At 41.3% G+C, this 21,552-nt stretch overlaps 1 protein-coding gene across 1 annotated transcript in view; it reads right to left on the bottom strand.

Annotated features, from left to right (window-relative positions):
- LOC126259570 (nephrin-like) overlaps positions 1 to 21,552 on the bottom strand; it is a 1,073,586-nt gene that overhangs the window by 108,146 nt on the left and 943,888 nt on the right. Inside the window, exon 10 of the mRNA XM_049956477.1 lies at positions 8,089 to 8,382. Coding sequence (XP_049812434.1) covers positions 8,089 to 8,382 — 294 coding nt within the window. The remainder of the gene's footprint in view (positions 1 to 8,088; positions 8,383 to 21,552) is intronic.

Below are 21,552 nucleotides of genomic sequence, written 5' to 3'. Positions count from 1 at the left end.
ATCTTACGCCACTGGCTTTGTCGAGGAATTACAAACTATGAAAATGACATTTTTGTACATTTTACTCCACAATTATTTGTATGTTATCAGCATGAAATTAACAATAAAATCAACTGGTTTCTCGAGCCTTCCTATTATGAGACTACTATGCCTGTAAGCGTTCAAAGTTGCCGGCGAAACTGCCACTTCCTCTTTCAGTTATGGTATTTAAATCGCGACCGGGTTTTGCTAAAGTCATGCAATGGTGGTATTCTGTGTCAGTAACCGAATGTAGACAGTTTGGTATCTTGTATAGTCTTTGAAGTTTACGGAAAGTCGCTGGTTTCCAGGTCAGGTAGTCAATCACACCGCTACCCGCCGATCGAGGAACGCTGGTTGGAGGTTTTAATAAGGCTGTCACCTGCTGGTCGGCGTGCAGGTGGGACGTATTGGGTTGAATGCAGCAGGTCGATGTGTTCTACTGCTTGGTGAGGTAGCTTACGATATGTGGGTTATCAGCAGACATTGCTTGTACGCAAAGTTATTTCGTTACCCATTCGTGATGGGCTTACATCTTGACATTACATTTCAACTGACTTACGTAGCCAAGTTGCTATGAATGCCGCGTATGGGATTATGCTCCACGTTCTGTTACTACACTCATGCACATAAATTAACGACAATTGCAAAATGTGGTGCGACACAACGTGTCACTACACAAAACTAGCGCTGACCTGTAAGTCCACGGTATTGATGATAAGTTGAGAAAATAGTCGCGAAAGATATGTGCTACAAAACGCCACTGTTTCCTGCGCATGTACCCTCACATCACTTTGGTATATGATCACCACGCACACGTATACAGGCCGCACAACGGGTTGGCATACTCTGGATCAGGTGGCCGAGCAGCTGTTTGAGTATAGCCTTCCTTTCTTGCACCAGTGCCTGTCGGAGCTCCAGAAGTGTCCTAGGCGTTCGAAGACATGCAGAGCTATGTCGACCGAGAGAAACCCAGACGTGCTCGATGGGATTTAGGTCTGCAGAACAGGCAGGCCACTACATTCACTTGATATATTCTGTTTCAAGGCACTCCTCCACGATAGCAGCTCGGTGGGGCCGTGGGTTATGATCCATCAGGAGGAAGGTGGGGCAAACTGCACCCCTGAAAAGGCGGAGATACTGGTGCGAAGTAACGTCCTTATACACCTGACCTGTTACAGTTCCTCTGTCAAAGACATGCAGGGGTGTACATGCACCAATCATAAACCCACCCCACACCATCAAACTACGAACTCTATAGAGGTCCCTTTCAAGGACATTAAGGGATTGGTATCTGGTTCCTGGTTCACGAGAGATGAAAACCCGGCGAGAATCACTGTTCAGACTATACCTGGACTCGTCCGTGAACATAACCTGGGACCAATGTTCCAATGACCATGTATTGTGTTCTTGACACCAGGCTTTACGGGCTCTCCTGTGACCAGGGGTCAGTGGAATGCACCTTGCAGGTCTCCGGGCGAATAAACCATGTCTGTTCAGTCGTCTGGAGACAACTGTTCCAGTGGCTGCGGTAAGGTCCCAAGCAAGGCTACCTGCAGTACTCCATGGCCATCTGCGGGCACTGATGGTGAGATATCGGTCCTCTTGTGTTGTTGTACACTGTGGACGTCCCGTACTGTAGCTCCTGGAGACGTTTCCTGTCTGTTGGAATCGTTGCCATAATCTTGAGATCACACTTTGTGGCACACGGATGGCCCGTGCTACTATCTACATCTACATTCATACTCCGCAAGCCACCCAACGGTGTGTGGCGGAGGGCAACTATCTGTTGTGTTTGACCAGCCTCCAGTTGCCCTAGTATTCTACCCCTCATAGCCTCATCAGTATGTGTTTTTTGAGCCGTTTTCAACACACAGTCACCATTAGCAACTAACTCGCTGCACCATACTCTGACATGCACCAACACAGCTCTGCGTATGCGGACTGCTGCCAGAGCCACCGTGCGACGACCGCAGGTCAAATGCACCGCATGTTCATACTCCGATGTGATTTTAACTTGCTAGCCACCCACCAGAGCGCTGTTTCACCATATATCAGCATATCCTTAATTTATGAGTATGAGTGTAGTACCATGTTTTATGAGGTCAGCAGCCAAAGATCACTCGTACAGAACACGAATCTAGTCTTTATATCGCAGTACAGTCGACTCAATCTTTCTTCTACTCAGCTTACCTAATCAAATATTTGTGTCGTGTATTGAACTTGTATAATACAATGTTTGAAAATATGGTTTACGTACCACGTATTTTTTGCTGCTAAACAACTCTATGACGTCGAACTTAAATATGCTCTCTATTTTCAACCTCCATTATGATTTACTTGATATTTAAATTTGTTGTTGTTGTTGTTGTTGTGGTCTTCAGTCCTGAGACTGGTTTGATGCAGCTCTCCATGCTACTCTATCCTGTGCAAGCTTCTTCATCTCCCAGTACCTACTGCAACCTACATCCTTCTGAATCTGCTTAGTGTATTCATCTCTTGGTCTCCCTCTACGATTTTTACCCTCCACGCTGCCCTCCAATGCTAAATTTGTGATCCCTTGATGCCTCAAAACATGTCCTACCAACCGATCCCTTCTTCTAGTCAAGTTGTGGCACAAACTTCTCTTCTCCCCAATCCAATACCTCCTCATTAGTTACATGATCTACCCACCTTATCTTCAGCATTCTTCTATAGCACCACATTTCGAAAGCTTCTATTCTCTTCTTGTCCAAACTATTTATCGTCCATGTTTCACTTCCATACATGGCTACACTCCATACAACTACTTTCAGAAACGACTTCCTGACACTTAAATCTATACTCGATGTTAACAAATTTCTCTTCTTCAGAAACGCTTTCCTTGCCATTGCCAGTCTACATTTGATATCCTCTCTACTTCGACGATCATCAGTTATTTTGCTCCCCAAATAGCAAAACTCCTTTACTACTTTAAGTGTCTCATTTCCTAATCTAATCCCCTCAGCATCACCCGATTTAATTTGACTATATTCCATTATCCTCGTTTTGCTTTTGTTGATGTTCATCTTATATCCTCCTTTCAAGACACTGTCCATTCCGTTCAACTGCTCTTCCAAGTCCTTTGCTGTCTCTGACAGAATTACAATGTCATCGGCGAACCTCAAAGTTTTTACTTCTTCTCCGTGAATTTTAATACCTACTCCGAATTTTTCTTTTGTTTCCTTTACTCCTTGCTCAATATACAGATTGAATAACATCGGGGAGAGGCTACAACCCTGTCTCACTCCCTTCCCAACCACTGCTTCCCTTTCATGGCCCTCGACTCTTATAACTGCCATCTGGTTTCTGTACAAATTGTAAATAGCCTTTCGCTCCCTGTATTTTACCCCTGCCACCTTCAGAATTTGAAAGAGAGTATTCCAGTTAACAATGTCAAAAGCTTTCTCTAAGTCTACAAATGCTAGAAACGTAGGTTTGCCTTTTCTTAATCTTTCTTCGAAGATAGGTCGTAAGGTTAGTATTGCCTCACGTGTTCCAACATTTCTACGGAATCCAAACTGATCTTCCCCGAGGTCCGCTTCTACCAGTTTTTCCATTCGTCTGTAAAGAATTCGCGTTAGTATTTTGCAGCTGTGACTTATTAAACTGATAGTTCGGTAATTTTCACATCTCTCAACACCTGCTTTCTTTGGTATTGGAATTATTATATTCTTCTTGAAGTCTGTGGGAATTTCGCCTGTCTCATACGTCTTGCTCACCAGATGGTAGAGTTTTGTCATGACTGGCTCTCCCAAGGTCATCAGTAGTTCTAATGGAATGTTGTCTACTCCCGGGGCCTTGTTTCGATTCAGGTCTTTCAGTATATATATACTGTCATGATTTTCATTGTGTCACCTTTACACGATTCAGTGTAGCAAATCACAACGTTTTCCTCTCATAACTGACTCATTTGGTGATTTTACACTAATGTTTCATATCACTGATAGCCTTCTCTATTCAAAATATTACGTAATCCCGGTCTGTCTATCAAAGAAGGACAAAGTTTTGGAACACAAGAGGATATTTGGTGAATAAACTGGCCTACCAGCTATTCCGATTTAAATCCCATCGAACACGTATCGGGAGTGGAAGCGGTGGTTCGACGTATTGCAGCACGGCCACATGCACCAGCGACCATCATCGAGTTATTGTGAACCGCGATGGTGCAGCAATGCAACGGTCTCCCACATCTCCTAGGCAACCTTGCGGCCAGCATTGGAGCGCATTTCAGAGTTCGCATCGACAGCCCTGATGACTATACGCCCTATTGAGAAGCATATCTTGCCTGTTGTAACGTCCGGGCAACTGTCATGATTCGCTGTGATTTCAGTGTAATTACGCAGCAGACTTTGCAATCAGGGTGGCCATAGCCTGGATACATCATACTAAAAACATAAGACAACTTTAGCTGTAATCATTTTAGTTGCATCATCTGTTGCAGTAAAATTAAATCATGTTTCTCTTTTCTCAACCGCAACATCACTTAATTTTATGGCACTTGCTCGTGCTGCTAAAATGTAAAGATAACACCACTTTAACTCATTTCTTTAATGGCACAACGGGTTTCGCATCATTGTAGTTGCATCACCAGATGCAGAAAAAACCAAACCGGGCGAGGTGGCTCATTGTTTAGCACACTGGACTCGCATTCGGGAGGGCGACGGTTCAAACCTGCGTCCGGTCATCCTGATTCAGGTTTTCCATGATTTGACTAAATCGCTTGAGGCAAAAGCCAGGATGGTTCCCTTGAAAGGGCACAGCCGAATTCCTTCCCCATCCTCCCCTAATCCGATGGGACTGGTGACCTCGCTGTTTGACCCTCCCTCCAGATCAACGAACCAACCAATAAAATCACGGTATGTTCCTCTTTTCTCAGACGAAAAATTACTTAATTTTAGTGCTCCTGGTACTGCTGCTAAAATTCTGCGAAACCGATCGTGCATCTAAATAAAAGACTCGCAGCAAAAGCGATCTTATCTTTTCAGAATTTCGTGTAGTTATTGTCTTTCAATAAAATTGTCATTTCTGTTCCCCTCATTGTGTATTTTATTTCAGTTATCATCTGCACTACAATGCAGAAGTTATTTCTACAATGTAGCGCCAAAGAAACGGGTATAGGCATGTGTATTCTAATACAGAGATATTAAACACGCAGAACACGGCGCTGCGGTCGGTAGCGCCTACATAAAACAAGTGTCTGGCGCAGTTGTTAGATCGGTTACTGCTGCTACAGTGGCAGGTTATCAAGATTTAAGTGTGTATGAACGTAGTTTTATAGTCAGTGCACGTGCTATGCGACACCACATCTTCTTGTTAGTGATAAAGTGGCGATTATCCCGTGCGACCATTTCACGAGTGTATCGTGAATATCTCGGATATCGCTGCAGCCGGAAAAAGACCCTGCAAGAACGGGACTAACAACGACTGAAGAGAATCGTTTGATGTGACAGAACTGCTACCCTTCCGCATATTGCTGTAGATCTCAATGTTGGGCCATCAACAAATGTCAGCTTGCATTCAACGAAACATCATCTACGCGGCTTTCGGAGCCGAAGGCCCACTCGTGTACCCTTGATAACTGCACGACACAAAGCTTTACGCCTCTCCTGGGGCCGTCAACACTGACATTAGACTGTTAATGACTGGAAACTTCTTTCCTGATCGGACGAGTCTCGTATAAGTTTGTATCGGGGGATGAAAGTCTACGGATATGGAGACAATCTCATGAATCCATGGAACCTGCTTGTCAGCACGGGACTCTTCAAACTGGTGGAGGCTCTGTAATGGTGTGGGGCGAGTGCAGTTAGAGTGATATGGGACCCCTGATACGTCTAGAAATGACTCGGATAGGTGACACGTACGTAAGCATCCTGTCTGATCACATGCATCTATTTATGAGCATTGCGCGTTCCGAAGTCCTTGGGCAATTCCAGCACGACAATGTGACACCCCCACGTCCAGAATTGCTACAGAGTGGCTCCAGGAACACCTTTCTGAGTTTAAACAACTACACTGGCAACCAGTTTCCACAGTTATGAACAATATTGAGCATATCCGGGATGCCTTGCAACGTGAAGCGATCTCCAGTCCTTCTTACTCTTACGAATTTATGGCCCGCTCTGCAGGATTCATTGTGTCAGTTCCCTCCAGCACTACTTCAGACAGTAGTCGAGCCCGTGCCACGTCGTGTTGCGGCACTTCTGCGTGCTCGCGATGGCCCTGCAGCATAGTAGGCAGGTGTACCAATTTCTTTGGCTCTTCAGTGTATTTTCGGTCCAATTTTCATCGACCTATGTTACTTGGCAACCAATAAAATCAATTTATGTTCCTTTTTTCTCAATCGAAACTGCTGCTGCAAAAATACTGCGAAAACGATCGTGCCTTTATATGAAAGACTTACAGCTACAACGGTCTTATCTTCTCAAAATTCCATGTAATTGCTGTCTTTCAATAACAGCGTCATTTCCGTTCCTCTCATTCTGCTTTTTTTTACGCTACTGGCCATTAAAATTGCTACACCAACAAGAAATGCAGATGATAAACGGGTATTCATTGGACAGATATATTATACTAGAAATGACAAGTGTTTACATTTTCACGCAATTTGTGTGCATAGATCCTGAGAAATCAGTACCCAGAACAACCATCTCTGGCCGTAATAACGGCCTTGATACGCCTGGGCATTGAATTAAACAGAGCTTGGACGGTGTGTGCAGGTACAGCTGCCCATGCAACTTCAACACGATACCACAGTTAATCAAGAATAGAGACTGGCGTATTGTGACGAGCCAGTAGCTAGGCCACCATGACCAGACGTTTTCAATTGGTGAGAGATCTCGAGAATGTGCTGTCCAGGCAGCAATCGAACATTTCCCGTATCTATAAAGGCCCGTACAGGACCTGCAACATGCGGTCGTGCATTATCCTGTGAAATGTAGGGTTTCGCAGGGATCGAATGAAGGGTAGAGCCACGGGTCGTAACACATCTGAAATGTAACGTCCACTGTTCAAAGTGCCGTCAATGTGATCGAGACGAGTAACCAATGGCAACCCATACCATCACGCCGGGTGATACGCCAGTATGGCGATGACGAATACACGATTCCAATGTGCATTCACCGCGATGTCGACAAACACGGATGCGACCATCATGATGCCGTAAACAGAACCTGGATTCATCCGAAAAAAAAATGACATTTTGCCATTCGTGCACCCAGGTTCGTCGTTGAGTACACCATCGCAGGCGCTCCTGTCTGTGATGCAGCGTCAAGGGTAACCGGAGCCATGGTCTCCGAGCTGATAGTCCATGCTGCTGCAAACGTCGTCGAATTGTTCGTGCAGATCGTTGTTGTCTTGCAAACGTCTCCATGTGTTGAGTCAGGGATCGAGACGAGGCTGCACGATCCATGACAGCCATGCGGATAAGATGCCTGTCATCTCGACTGCTAGTGATACGAGGCCATTAGAATCGAGCACGGCGTTCCGTATTACCCTGCTGAACCCACCGACTCCATATTCAGCTAACAGTCAATGGATCTCGACCAACGCGAGCAGCAATGTCGCGATACGATAAACCGCAGTCTCGATAGGCTACAATCCGATCATTATCAAAGTCGGAAACGTTATGATACGCATTTCTCCCCCTTACACGAGGCATCACAACAACGTTTCACCCGGCAACGTCGGTCAAGTGCTCTTTGTTTATGAGAAAGCGTTTGGAAACTTTTCTCATGTCAGCACATTATAGGTGCCGCCACCGGCGCCAACCCTGCGTGAATGCTCTGAAAAGCTAATCATTTTCATATCATAGCGTCTCCTTTCGGTCGGTTAAATTTTGCGTCTGTAGCACGTCATATTCGTGGTGTAGCAATTTTCATGGCCAGTAGTGTACTATAACCTAGCAGTTCTTTCAATGTTTGGTCCAATTTTCATCGAGCTGTGTTACTTGGCAGTGACGCAAGATGCGCATGTTACTTTCTTTTTTTATGTATTGCCCACCAGGTGGCCTGGAGAGGTGCGGGCAGCACCAGCGGGCAACCGGCTACTCACCGGCGGCGACGATGTGGAAGACGCAGGGCGAGCGCTGGCGGCCCACACGGTTGCGAGCCCAGCAGAGCAGCGTCCCATAGTCAAGCTCCGTGACGGGCGTGTACGTGACGTAGCTGACCGAGCCGGCCAGCGAGATGCGCGACGGCGCCACGTCCTGGCTGTCCGCAGAGTTGTTGAAGGCCCACTGGAAGGACACGTCCGCCGGGTTCGCCTCCACCTCGCACGAGATGTTGGCGCGCTCGTTCTTGGCCACTCCGATGACGCGGCTCTGGTTCGGCTTGCACGTGGGCGCGTCTGCGAACAGATCGCAGGCGGCAGGCGTGAGCAAGTAGCTGACGAGTCGAATATCTGCCGACACATCTGTCGCCGCAGTCGTCAGCAAGTGGTCCTGCAAATACTATTTGTAAAAGTGTCAGTGACGGGCTGCCATTGATTAATAAAATGCGTACTGAAGGGAACAATCTATAAATTGCAATATACTGAGGTACTGAATTGTTACTAAAATAGATTGTTACTCCAACTTGCCGCCTTAGCTGTTCTATTGTAGTCACTCAGAGACTAGTACAATAGGTTTCGTACCATGCGGGTACATCCTCAGACGTGTCTCTGCTTAGCAAACAATATACAAAACTTTACAAGAACCTTAAGAATTCTTAATTCAAAAATTAAAATCATGGCATGTGAATTAATAACAAAAGGCATGAGCCGTTATCATAAAATTACTTAGAAAATCTATTGTCCAATGTTACCTAAATGGCTTAATGCGTGTTCCAGGGTGTAATGAAGAGCACTACTGAGGCAACCATCGACAGAAGCCTAAATAGAGTTTTCCTTTCAGTTGATTAATCATTTTAGTTGTGGAGGCCCTACTTATACGATAGTTCCTAATAAAATTCAGTTTTATTTCTCTGCTGACGATACAGTGATGTGCGCCTTCTGTGACACAAGTTTCAGCATAGTCATCACGGATTTTTTTTTTTGGGTCAAAGACAACACCCAAAATATTTTGGTGTCACCATTCACCGCACCCTCTCACATAAAAATATCTTGAAAATACTGCTGCCAAGGTAAAAAAAGAATATCATTCAAAAATTTGAGTGGAATGACAAGGGGAGCTTCACCAGATAGCTTGCGTACATCATCCATTGCGGTGGACTTCTCTGCAGTTCGAGTGCTGTGCCCCGAGGTGGCTAAACAGCTGCCACCCAAACTTGATCGAGGTCCAGTTGAAACACACTAGGCAGTTAATGACTGGGATAATCCTACCTACACCCTTTTTCTGACATCCTCTGCTGGGCAAGATGTATACATCCACAATCTGTAGAAGCATGGCATTGCTTAGCAAATGCCGCAAGCTACTTGAGATTCAATTATTACCCACACAGGAAGACATGCTAGGACTACGACGAAACAGACTCCGTTCAAGATGCCCACCCTTACGGCAAACAGAACAAAAAAGGGTTCAAATGGCTCTGAGCACTATGGGACTCAACTGCTGAGGTCATAAGTCCCCTAGAAATTAGAACTACTTAAACCTAACTAACCTAAGGACATCACACACATCCATGCCCGAGGCAGGATTCGAACCTGCGACCGTAAGTGTCGCGCGGCTCCGGACTGAGCGCCTAGAACCGCTAGACCACCGCGGCCGGCCAGACAGAACAAAAATGGCTCTGAGCACTATGGGACTTAACATCTTAGGTCATCAGTCCCCTAGAACTTAGAACTACTTAAACCTAACTAACCTAAGGACATCACACACATCCATGCCCGAGGCAGGATTCGAACCTGCGACCGTAGCAGTCCCACGGTTCCGGACTGCAGCGCCTAGAACCGCAAGACCACCGCGGCCGGCCAAACAGTACAGCTCGATGCCACTAACTTCGAAGTGAGAGACACGTTGGACTAGAACTCCCCACTTACCGAAAATCCTCAAGAGGTTGATTGGTCCTGAAAGTATAGCTACGATACTGATGGCACAGGAAACTCTATGTCAGATTGAACAGAGTTCGCAGCGGGCATGGTCGATGCCCAGATTCATTCTACAAATGCAATGCTACAGAGTCTCCGGTGTGTAACTGTGGGGCTCCGAACCAGTCAAGCACATTACAGATGAATCCCCCTTGCGTTCCTACCAGCGGAATTGGAGCGACCTCATGAAAGCTGATGATATAGCTCTAACACGGATTAGGAGCTTAGATACTGACACTCAGAAAGTTTTATACGTAGTTTTGTCTTTCCGTGTTATTGCTGTACACATATAATAATGTCATATACCTGTATTTTTACACTGCACGTGAGCCATACATATAAATAAAAAAACATGACTGCATTGGTTTCTACTCGACATCAAACATCACTCTAGAGAGAACAAATATCAGTACAAACCAATTAGGTTCTGTTTGGGGAAACAAACCTTGAGAAATGACCTCCTGATGGAAGCAAACGAAGTGACTTTTGATTTGTGGAGAAAATGCATCAGTGCAAAATGTCTAGTAAGTCGATTCCACATCACGAAATAGGGACTACTAGCGAATATGTAAGACCTCACCAAGAAGTGTTATTTACAATTTTTTTGGTTGAACAAACCATTTCCATTTCCTACAGATGTGTGTTACTACCTATTCCCATTAAAGAGTAGCTCTGGCACTTTACAGAATCCGTTGTTTCGTCATGAAATGCCTAAATAAAATTGAACTGAACATTAATACAGCTATGCCTTTCTCCCACAGCCAGATCTATGCAAACACCCTAACTGAAAGCTTATATAGGCCCTAAATAGTATCCCGCTAGATTTATATATACAGATGGTTCGAAGAACCCAGCTGTGACATGCTGTGCATAATTCGATAGTGTGTCGCTGTGGGAAAGGAGCCTTAAATACTGGCAGCAGCATTTATCCTTATACCTAAACTCATATCTTGGGAGGACTCAGTTAAGGCAACACGACTTTCGGAGAAGAGACTGCCCAAAGCGGATTCGTACAGTTTCGAGAGTAAACTCTATTTGCGTCCTCGGGCAAAGTGACATATTTAAAAAGGAAGATTGTTGTGGATACACTGTCAAATGAACCAGCAGATAATAAATTTTTGTTCATGGTGCTGATCTGTAGTTCATGTCCCATTTACGAGGCGTTCCCTATGTTACCCGACGTAAGGAAAATTCACAAACGTAACTTTTTGACGTTAAACTCCGGGTCAAAGCGGTACTCAAACCCGAGTTCTTGATTTTGTGGGGAATGCTGTTGCCTTCAGAACTACCCAAGCAAGCTTCATATCTTCATCACTACGTATCTCATCCCCCGAATGTAACAGAAAAATTATTCTGCAGAGCTTCCTGCAGTAGCAACGATGGGAAAAGAAATCGCTTGAATTGTGATTCGCTTCTGGAGAAGGTGTATCACTCAATTCTACAGTGTCGGATGATACAAATGTTCATCAAACATAAAATACGCTTGCCGATGCTCGCTGATACATCCTAGCCTTTAAAAGGTAATTTTACATTCACTCATTTTAACTAAAATTCTATAAGTGGGAGTTGTACACAGTTTCACAGTTTTGTACTGTGATTGTTTAGATGACTTCATTTTCAGGCATTTTTAAGTAAATCCTCGTTGTGAAAGGAGTTATTAGGAGTGAATTACTAACAGTGTCTTCTCTTTATCCCGGTGCAAGAAAAGGACACAAGCTTCCTTCTGCCCTAGTTTAAAGTGTGTGCTTCGTTAAGTATCAGGAAAGAACTTTTCTTTTTGCCTAACATAAGTTTTCTTCCCAGAGAGTTTTCGAAAGTCTAATTAACATTAGAGACCAAAGTAGATAATAGCTTTACGTACTCACATTTTAGAGGAAGTACTCATATACGGAAACTGCAACTGTTAAGTCGAACGAGATCTTAGTTGAAGATTATTTTTCTTTACAATAAAATGTCTATGTATGTTTCTGAAAATGCAGCAAGATATATTCTACAGAAATTTAGGGAACATCTTCATTACAATATGTAGGAATTATTGGTGTGAAATTTTAGTTTGAACAGCGGAATATTTTTTTAGGTAGTACGTATGTTAACAGTGCTCAGTCTAAAGGATGAGCCAAAGCGGTAACCAGAGAACAAAATATCCAGGCAGCGAAAAACGTGGTATTGGAAGACTGGAAATGAAATTTATATGAAACAAACAGGCATAGAGGCATAGAAGAAAGCGTAAAGGGCATTTTACATGAAGAAATCATTATAACAGAATTTGAAGAGGCTACAGACAAAGGACTGCTGAATGCGACGCGCTTGATGTCCAGATGGTGATGCGTGATGCTTTCACTGGCAAATATAACAGAATCCTATCGAACGATATCTCATATGTGGAGGCTGTCAGTGGTATCGATTTTAGTATCCAGATATTCATGCATGTCAGGAACCAAAATTGAGGGTAACAAAGTAAGTGAAAAAAATGTTGATTTCATAATGATTCTTGACTAAGGAGGATACTGATGCACGGCCCCACTCTACTTCCCGTGCCACTGCAAGATGAGAAACACATATGTTAGTGTGAGTGAGAAACAGCTATAATCTCCAAAATAAAAGGAGGCTCCATGGCCCAGTGTGATCCTTGTAAGACTGTACACAAAATTTGTAACTGTGTTAGCTCTCATTTTAACCATAATGTACAGCAGGTCAACTAAAAGCAGTTGGTCTACTAAGGAGATTGCTTAAAAGTCACGTGTGCGACCCTTCCTAGAATAATGCGCAAGTGTGCGGGACATGTACCAAGTAGTATTAGTAGAAAATACTGAATACAGTCAAATAATCTCGGTACGAATGGTTTGTTTGATTTACAAGGTGAAGCACGTCTCGGGAATGTTGAAAAACTGGAATTGGCAGATGTTTGAGGATGGATACAGATAATAGAGGAGAAGTCTACTTACAGGAACAGATTATTTAGATATCACACAGATGCATTTAATGAAGTAAAAAATGTTGTACCAATGTTCACATAAGTGCAGAATGACTTCTTGATTTTAAATCGAACATCGTATTTTGGGCCCAATCGTGAATATTGTCAGTATCATGCGAAATACATAAATAACTGAGCCATAACTTTTACTTAGTTTTCTATTACTGGTGCCGAAAATTCAAACTCGCTATTCGTGATGATTTATTTCCAGTAATTTGAATTTAAATTAGTAAGAAATAGCCAGTTTTAGGCAAAGCAATGATTCTGAAAGTTTTCAGGACCCTTTTTGCAGCGAGGAATACATAGTTATGTAGCAAGAAAATATAGAAATTTCGCCCTATTTACGAGATATGACCCTCTTTCTGACAGACATTTCCATTATCTAATTATTTGTTTGACTGGGAAAAGTTAAGAGTCAGTGAAGATATTATAGGCGGTGAAGTTCCATTTCTGCAGAACTTATAATTGTATAATTAGGAATTATTAATTTAATATTAACAAATTAATTAAATTAAAATTGTATAAAATAATTGTATTGTATATTATTATTACATTGTTACATATTATTTTATATTATTGTTATATTATATATAGATGTATTATTATATGTTGTTATTATGACATCTTATTATACATACACTATTATATATTATTATATGATATAAAATTACATAAAATAATTGAATTAAATTAATTATTAATTATTAAATATTAATAATTTAATGATTTAATGTATTATAATTATATAATTTTGTCCTTATCCGTGATCTTGGCTTACTTGCTTCAGTACCGACTCGTTTTCCTATTCTCGTGCAACTATAAGCATGTCGCCCTTGTGGCTGACACATGTGAATGTTCTGATATCCATCATGTAACATAGTCTGATCGAATCGTAACCGTACTTACCACTGTCAGCCCATGATGACAGAACGTGCCAACATTCGCACTCACCTGTAATCTCTGGTGCGTGTTCTTTCATGTGCTTGTAAAATCGCTCACTTGATTGGTACACCAACCAGGAGACATCATGTGTTTCTGGGCTACATTATTCCCCATGCACAATACTCTCGCCAAGTTCATTCATGAAATGTTCACTAAATCACCATGATATTAATCATGTGAACGTGATACAGTTTAAAATGTAATAGATTCTAAAATATTTAAGAGAAGCATTGGGAGATTCACTTGTTGTACTCCGTGAATCGTTTATGTCGTATCTTAATAACCAAGACCTTCTGGTAACTGCGTGAGTCGGAGCGGTCAGTGCAAACGGAACACGTATGACTCCGGACAACGGCACCTTTTCGTACGATGGAAACAAGGAGTACATGAAGTTGTGCGGAAAACAGGACAATGAACATGTCTGTGTTTTTGTAGCCCATGTAGATATCAGCAACACATCTCTCCTCTCCAGGACATAGTGCATTCCAGCGAACACAGTGGCACTCGATACTGAACAAGTGATAATAGCGAATCTCGTATTTCACTATAGTTTAACATTTAAACAAAAAGTAATTATTATTGGCGCTATCCGGAGATGTACACTTTGATATCATCATTAGCGTGAGGTGTTATCCGCAACGTAATTAATACCATGAATATTCACTGACACGTACTCAGATATCCGCATCAACCCAGACTCCCAATACAGATGTGTTCTTGCACCGCTGGAAAGTTAGGTGCATTACCCCTACGCATAAAATGAAGACTTATGTTTCAAATTAGCGCACGCACCAAATATGTTCACTTAGCGTAACGAAAGACTGTGTTTCTTCCTACCTGTCCATTGCGCTTTTGAGTTTTGGTTTCTACGACGCTATGCAAGAGCCTCGGAATTCTTTACTTTTCGATGGAGTATAAGAACCCGCTCATCCAGTCCCACTGAACCAATCGATTATGATGAAACTTATCACAGTGTAAGGGCACAGTCCAAGGTCGTGAAACAGTGGCACAGTAATACGTCCAGACATGAAGACCTTCAGCAAATGCGAACAACCTCGTATGTTTTTCTGTTATGTTATGACACGAGAGCAAAGTCTAGTTACTTTTTTGAGATGCGCGAGAGCAGACAGTACGTCACTCCAGCTGTCGTGTGCTCACACTGCGGAAAATGTTTGTTGTCATCGGAGGGGACAGCTTATTATACCCGCTGCTAGTCTCTGACCTCGAGCACTGAGCGTTCTAGTTTAGAAGGCAGGGAAATTTACGTTCTCCATTTGGGTGTAATATGCTTCCTAGCCAAAGCTGCTTCGCCTCAGTAATCTTCTTTCCCTCCATTCTTTGTAGATCCTATTTTCACAGCGTCCCGCACTGCGAGAATGTGTTGTGTGTATAACATCGAAGCAATTTGTGCAGTGGCAATCAGTGACAAAATATAATGTGCAATAGTGTAATGTCAATCAACAGCTCCACCATTCCACCAGTGATGCAAGTGAAGCAACAATATGATTTAATTGTAAGTGATCAACTGTCATATAAAAGCCTTTCACACTATTTTCGCAACACATAACTGATGCAAATGTATCTGCATCCGATTCAGGCTGTGATATACATAGTCAAAAACAAAGAAGAAAACCAGCAGAAGACATCACTGGCTTCGATATCTGGAAATACACTGCCCCCCTCCTACCCCCCAAAGCCACACCAGCAGCTACAGTAAACAACAAAGTGTTCTAGATTAATCTAGTTTAAGACTGTTTATTTTTAAGTAATATTTATCTATGTATATATGTATGTACAAACACTTGAAGATGAACAGAACATGTTCAAAACGCATTGAATTATGTTAGATTTAGCATAAGATAAAAAGTGACTGGTAGCAGAAACTTGAAATAAATAATTATCCCACACAGTCACGGTTCACAAACAGCCATTAATGCCGAAAATAATTATAATAAAGAAATTGGAGATAGAAGAATTTTTTGGAAAGAATAAAAAACCAGACTTCATGCAATAATTTTGGTTTTGTATTGAATGAATATTTCTTTGGACCAAACAGATTTTATTTTTTATTCACCTAGATCCAGAACTGATTTTCGCATGTCCCTATTCATCTCTCATACCAAATAATAGAAAAAATAATAAGCTTAACACTGATGTTTCTTTTCACTCCTAATTGTGGAGGGAAGATAAATACCAAGTATCTATTTTTTGTGTTATAAAATCGTGAGCTAGGCCTTAAACCTTATAATAGATTTTAAAGTTAGAGGCAAGTCTTGTAACATACATAATATTGATTTTCTTCTTTTTTAATTATACAATGTTCTTAAAGAGGAAAACTGTTTCCTACCAGTTTTAAAGTACCTGTTGACATCATGTCAGCAATTTATCATTGTATTATCTAGTCAGATACATTTATAATAAATGAAAATGAATGAACTAGTTAGAGGAAGTGTTGCATACAGTAAGCTGCAATTTCAAATTTGGGGAACTGCAGTTATTTGCCTATGTGTAATGTTCTGTCACTATGATGACTATCTTGAACTAGAACGAAATTTTCACTTTGCAGTGAAGTATCATCTGATATGAAACTTCCTGGCAAATGAATGTTGTGTACCAGAATGAGACTCGAACCTGAAACCTTTGCCTTTTGTGGGGAATTGCACTTGCCAGCGAAACGCAAAGGTCCAGATTTAGAGTCTCGGTCTGGCGCACAGTTTTAATCTGCTGGGAAGTTTCATCTTACAGTAGTCTTCCATCAGCTGCGAACATCGCATGTTATGTCCGCAAAAAGTGTGAATGCGTCAGAAATGTTGCTGAAATAATGAAAGCAATGCTTGTCTGTTTTTTGAGGGTGAGTAACAGAGAATCATTTGAAACACAGTCCACAGACTGGATGAATGCCGGTCTTATAGATATGTAAATTATTTCCCTATGTTTTCCTGTAGTATCAATTACAAAGAATGGTTCAAATGGCACTGAGCACTATGGGAGTTAACTGCTGAGGTCATCAGTCCCCTAGAACGTAGAACTACTTAAACCTAACTAACCTAAGGACATCACACACATCCATGCCCGAGGCAGGATTCGAACCTGCGACCGTAGCGGTCGCGCGGTTCCAGGCTGCAGCACCTAGAACCGCTCGGCCACTCTGGCCGGCTATAAATTACAATGAGTTTTCTTATGATGTTTGTGTTTGCAGGTAATATTCCTCACTACTACTCCAGTTATGTCTACCATGCAGGGACGAATATGTTTCACCCGCATTTTGTCTTTAAATTTTCAGTATCGTCTCTGTCAAACTATATTTATCTAATATTATTAAGAATCTTTAGTGGTTTAATGTGTCCCATTATTTTTGTGCGCCTATTGGCTCTTGTGTAAGCGTTACTTGAATACAAAATTGTGTTTCAGTTAACTGAGTGTCACTTTTTTGTTTTTCTTTATATAAAACTACTTGTGCTGTTTGGTAAAAAGATGATTTAAAAAATCACTTTCAAAAGACAGACAATATTTATTCGCGTCTACATAATAAAAATCGAGAGTTTCGAAAAATTATTTTCGATTTTCTTGTGCATGAGATTTATTTGTAAACACAACCTCTCAAACAGACACAGGATTTTTTTTTATAAACATCGAAAGATTGTGGATAAAAGTTTCTCAGATTTCTTGCTTTGTCAGATTTATTTGTAAATATAGTCTGTCAAACAGACACAGGAATATGTTTGATGAAACTGAAATAATTTGCTATACATATGTCTAACGGAATTCTGTCATCAAAGAAACCATTGAGGTCAGCGTGCTACAAGAATTGAAACAGCATGGCGGCTATATCCCTACTTGCGCAAGGACACAGGGATCGAGAGCGTACAGAGAAAGAAGATGATTTATCCAGTACCTATTTTGCAGGCTTTTAGAAAAATTTTGAAAAGGTTATGCTCAAGTGTCTCCTTAAGCATCTGACTGCAAATAATATACCGTCCAAGTCACAGTTAGGATTCCTCAAGGTTCTGATATAGAGAAAGCTATTTGCATGTGCGGTGAGAATGTACTTAATTCATTAGATAACAAATTAGAGGTTAATGGCAATTCCTGTGACCTGTCAAAAGCCTTTGACTGTGAGAATTAATCTGTTCTCTTAAGTAAATTAGAATATAATGGTGTCACCGTCATTGCTGCTAAATGGTTCAAGTTTTGTATAACTAACAGGAAACAAAGGGAGTCGTAGCGAAATACCAATGCAGTAAGCCGTCAGTCTTCATCTGACTGGGAATTAATTACATATAGTGTTTGTCAGGGTTTCATCGTGGGTCCAATAGTCTTTCTTGTGTACATTAATGACCTCTCGTCTGTTACATTGCCAGAGGCTACGTTTGTTCTGTTTGCAGATGATACAAACATTGCAATAAGTAGCAGGCCAAGTGCAGATTTAGAAATGCTGCTAATAAAATTTTCACTGACACTGATAAATGGTTTAAAGCTAATACATTTTCATTAAACTTTGAAATGACCCACTACATGCAGTTCAGAACCTGTAAGAGATTTCCTGCCAGCATGTTTATAACATATGAAGACATGCAGATCGAAAAGGTTGACAGCGTTAAAATTCAGGGATTACAACTCAATAATATATTGAGTTGGGAAGGGCATACTACAGAATTTCTGAAGCGCCTAAGCAAGTCTGTATTTGCGGTGAGAATGATATCAGATGTAGTAAATATAAACGTAAAAAAAAAAAAAATTGCTTACTTTCATATAATGTCATATGGGATCATATTCTGGGGTAACTTTACAAACCGAGCAAAAGTTTTTAGCGTGCAAAAGCGAGTAATAAGAATCATTTATGGTGCAAATTCAAGATAATCACGTAGAATCCTTTTTTAAGAACTTTGTATTGCAACCACTGCTTCTCATTGTATTTTTTCCTTATCGAAATTTGTTACAAGAAATATATTTATGTTTCCAATCATTAGGTCAATACATAGTATCAATAGTGGGAGTAAGAATATTCTACTCATACATATAGACCTAAAATCACTTACCTCGGTCCATAAAGGGCCCCAATATTCAGGAAAACACATTTCAAAACTTATTTTCAGATAAAGTACGGTTTAAGCCGAGTTTGGAAAACCTTTTCATAGGCAGCTCCTTCTACTCTACGAATTAACAGGGACTGTTAGACCAGCTTAAGTAAAAATGTGTGTTAGATTTTAGTTTTCACAGCACTTGGTCACAACATTCTAGATTAGGTATTTTGTGTATGTTAAATTTGTTAAAAGTGCCTAACTATGTTTCATTCTGACAGTGTATTAATTCTGTAAATATTAGCAATTCCTGAATACAGTAATGAATTCACCTATTTTGACAATCTCCTGACAAACGATCAGGGTAGTGAATATAGTATTTAAATGTTTTAGGTTTTTATGTTGTATTTTCTGATATATTCCACATCCACGAGAATGATCTCAGTTTTGGGTCTATGAAACGAAAACTGAATATAATCTAACGAAATCAGCATCGCCACTGATATTCCTCCATCAAAGACAACGACATAATCTCAGGCAGCAAATGGAAATTCCGTGACTTCATGACATCTCCAGTACATAATTCATACATACACGCGTACAAAAGTATCTCACGCCCTACTAGTACGACAGTTCTCTCCTGCTGTGAACGGGAAGTGGACGAAAGCTTGAGTTAATAAGAAAATCTGGCGCGGAAAGAAAACATATAGACCTAAAATCACTTACCTCGGTCCATAAGGGGCCCAAATATTCAGGAAAACACATTTCAAAACTTATTTTCAGATAAAGTACGGTTTAAGCCGAGTTTGGAAAACCTTTTGATAGGCAGCTCCTTCTACTCTACGAATTAACAGGGACCGTTAGACCAGCTTTCCTAACATGCCGGCGCGAAGAACTACTTTTCGTATCGTAACCATTGAATATAATTATAATTTAGGTGCACAGACGATACTCGTTAAAAAATGTTAAGAAAATATGACAAAAGACACTATTTGCGTATTAATGACGGCCGACACTCTTCAATCAAACAACACATTAATTGTGGTCGTTAACAAGGCAACCTTACGTAAGAGATCAAGAACGGGCTCCAAACGTCCAAAACATCAATGGTTGAGGATAAATATATTTATCGCAATAGAGAAAATGGACTTCAACTACCGTTCTTCTTCTGCCACATATTCGTCCGTTAATTTTTTTTTTTTCGCAGTTATACTGTCACGCGTTCCTATCTTTGTGAAGTAGCTATGTTTATACGTCTCTCTGGCTGCCACAAAGTTCTGTGATTTCCGTGTAGCGAGGATGAAGGGGATTGTGTTATCAGCAGTGGCCGCGCACGCCTGTGTGGCGTGTACCGGTATGTAATCACAGCCGCAGGTCAAACGTGGGATCGTGTACCTCGCACACTTGCGGCTGCACGTTTCCAATTACGCACCACCTGGCGACTCGCCGCAGCAAACACAACACACCACCTACCTTGTTCACAGTGGTTACCAAGTACAGCGCTTTGCAAAAAGGTCGGAATTTACCCCCGATTCCAACGAGTTGCGGCAAAGGCAACGCACGTAATCGTAGCGTCTCTCAAAAGCAAACAGGACGAGAAGACGTGCAATTGGGGCTACAAATTTCGCAGTGGGCTGCTTTACAGCAAGAGCGTACCAGATCCTGCTGCGCTGCCGTTACTGTTGTTGTTGCTTTTCTTTTGTTGTCGTTGTTGTTGTTGATACAGCTCTTCACACTAGTGATATACTCTGTTCGACCTCATTGTTCACTGCATAACTACTGCAGGTACGCTCGCTTAGTTTCCTTGTGTGATTTTTGCCCCCCAAACTTCCATTCAGTGCGAAATCAGCTGTTTTATGATGCCTCAGGATGACTCCTAGGAACCGACGTCCTCATTTACCTGGGTTGTGGTATTTAGTGCCATTGCTCTTTCATGCAGAAACACTAACAAGGGAAGTATTTGCGTTCGAACAGGAATATCTGTATGAAATTTTGTTTACAGGACCATTGCATATCCCCCGTCACTGCAAATGACGCTTATAAAGGGACACCCTCCTCTAGCATTAATTTTCCTCAACAGAAGCAGTCGATATCAGTACTGATTTTCAGATTTCGAACAGGTCAGTTTTTTTCTAAAAAAAATTCATCTGAGTTTGTACTTGTGTCATATTTCAAGCTAAAAATGTACAAAAAGAAATTACTTTATTTTCTTTGTTGCAATCGATATGTACTAGCTCTGTATGTACAGCCAAAATTAGTTTTTTTTAGAAACATTTGAAGTTAATAAATATTTGGCACACTTAAAATTTCTATTATTAATTACACAATCTGATGCTGTTTATATGTTTATTTCTCGATTAATTTATAAAATAATAATATAAACTACTAGAAATTCGTTTGTCAAGAAAGACTGGAAACCGTTTGGAATATTGTGAAGTAGTGGTGGGCATACCTTTTGTGTGTTCGGATCTGTTTTTGTTTTCTGGGAAGAGCAATGTAATTTAGGCTTTCTTAATGTGAAAATTCAAAGGTCATTGTGATATCGTAAAATGTGAG

This window comes from Schistocerca nitens, chromosome 5 (assembly GCF_023898315.1).
Source record: "Schistocerca nitens isolate TAMUIC-IGC-003100 chromosome 5, iqSchNite1.1, whole genome shotgun sequence".
Taxonomy (NCBI): Eukaryota; Metazoa; Arthropoda; class Insecta; order Orthoptera; family Acrididae; genus Schistocerca; species Schistocerca nitens.
This window is presented reverse-complemented; position numbering and strand designations above follow the sequence as displayed.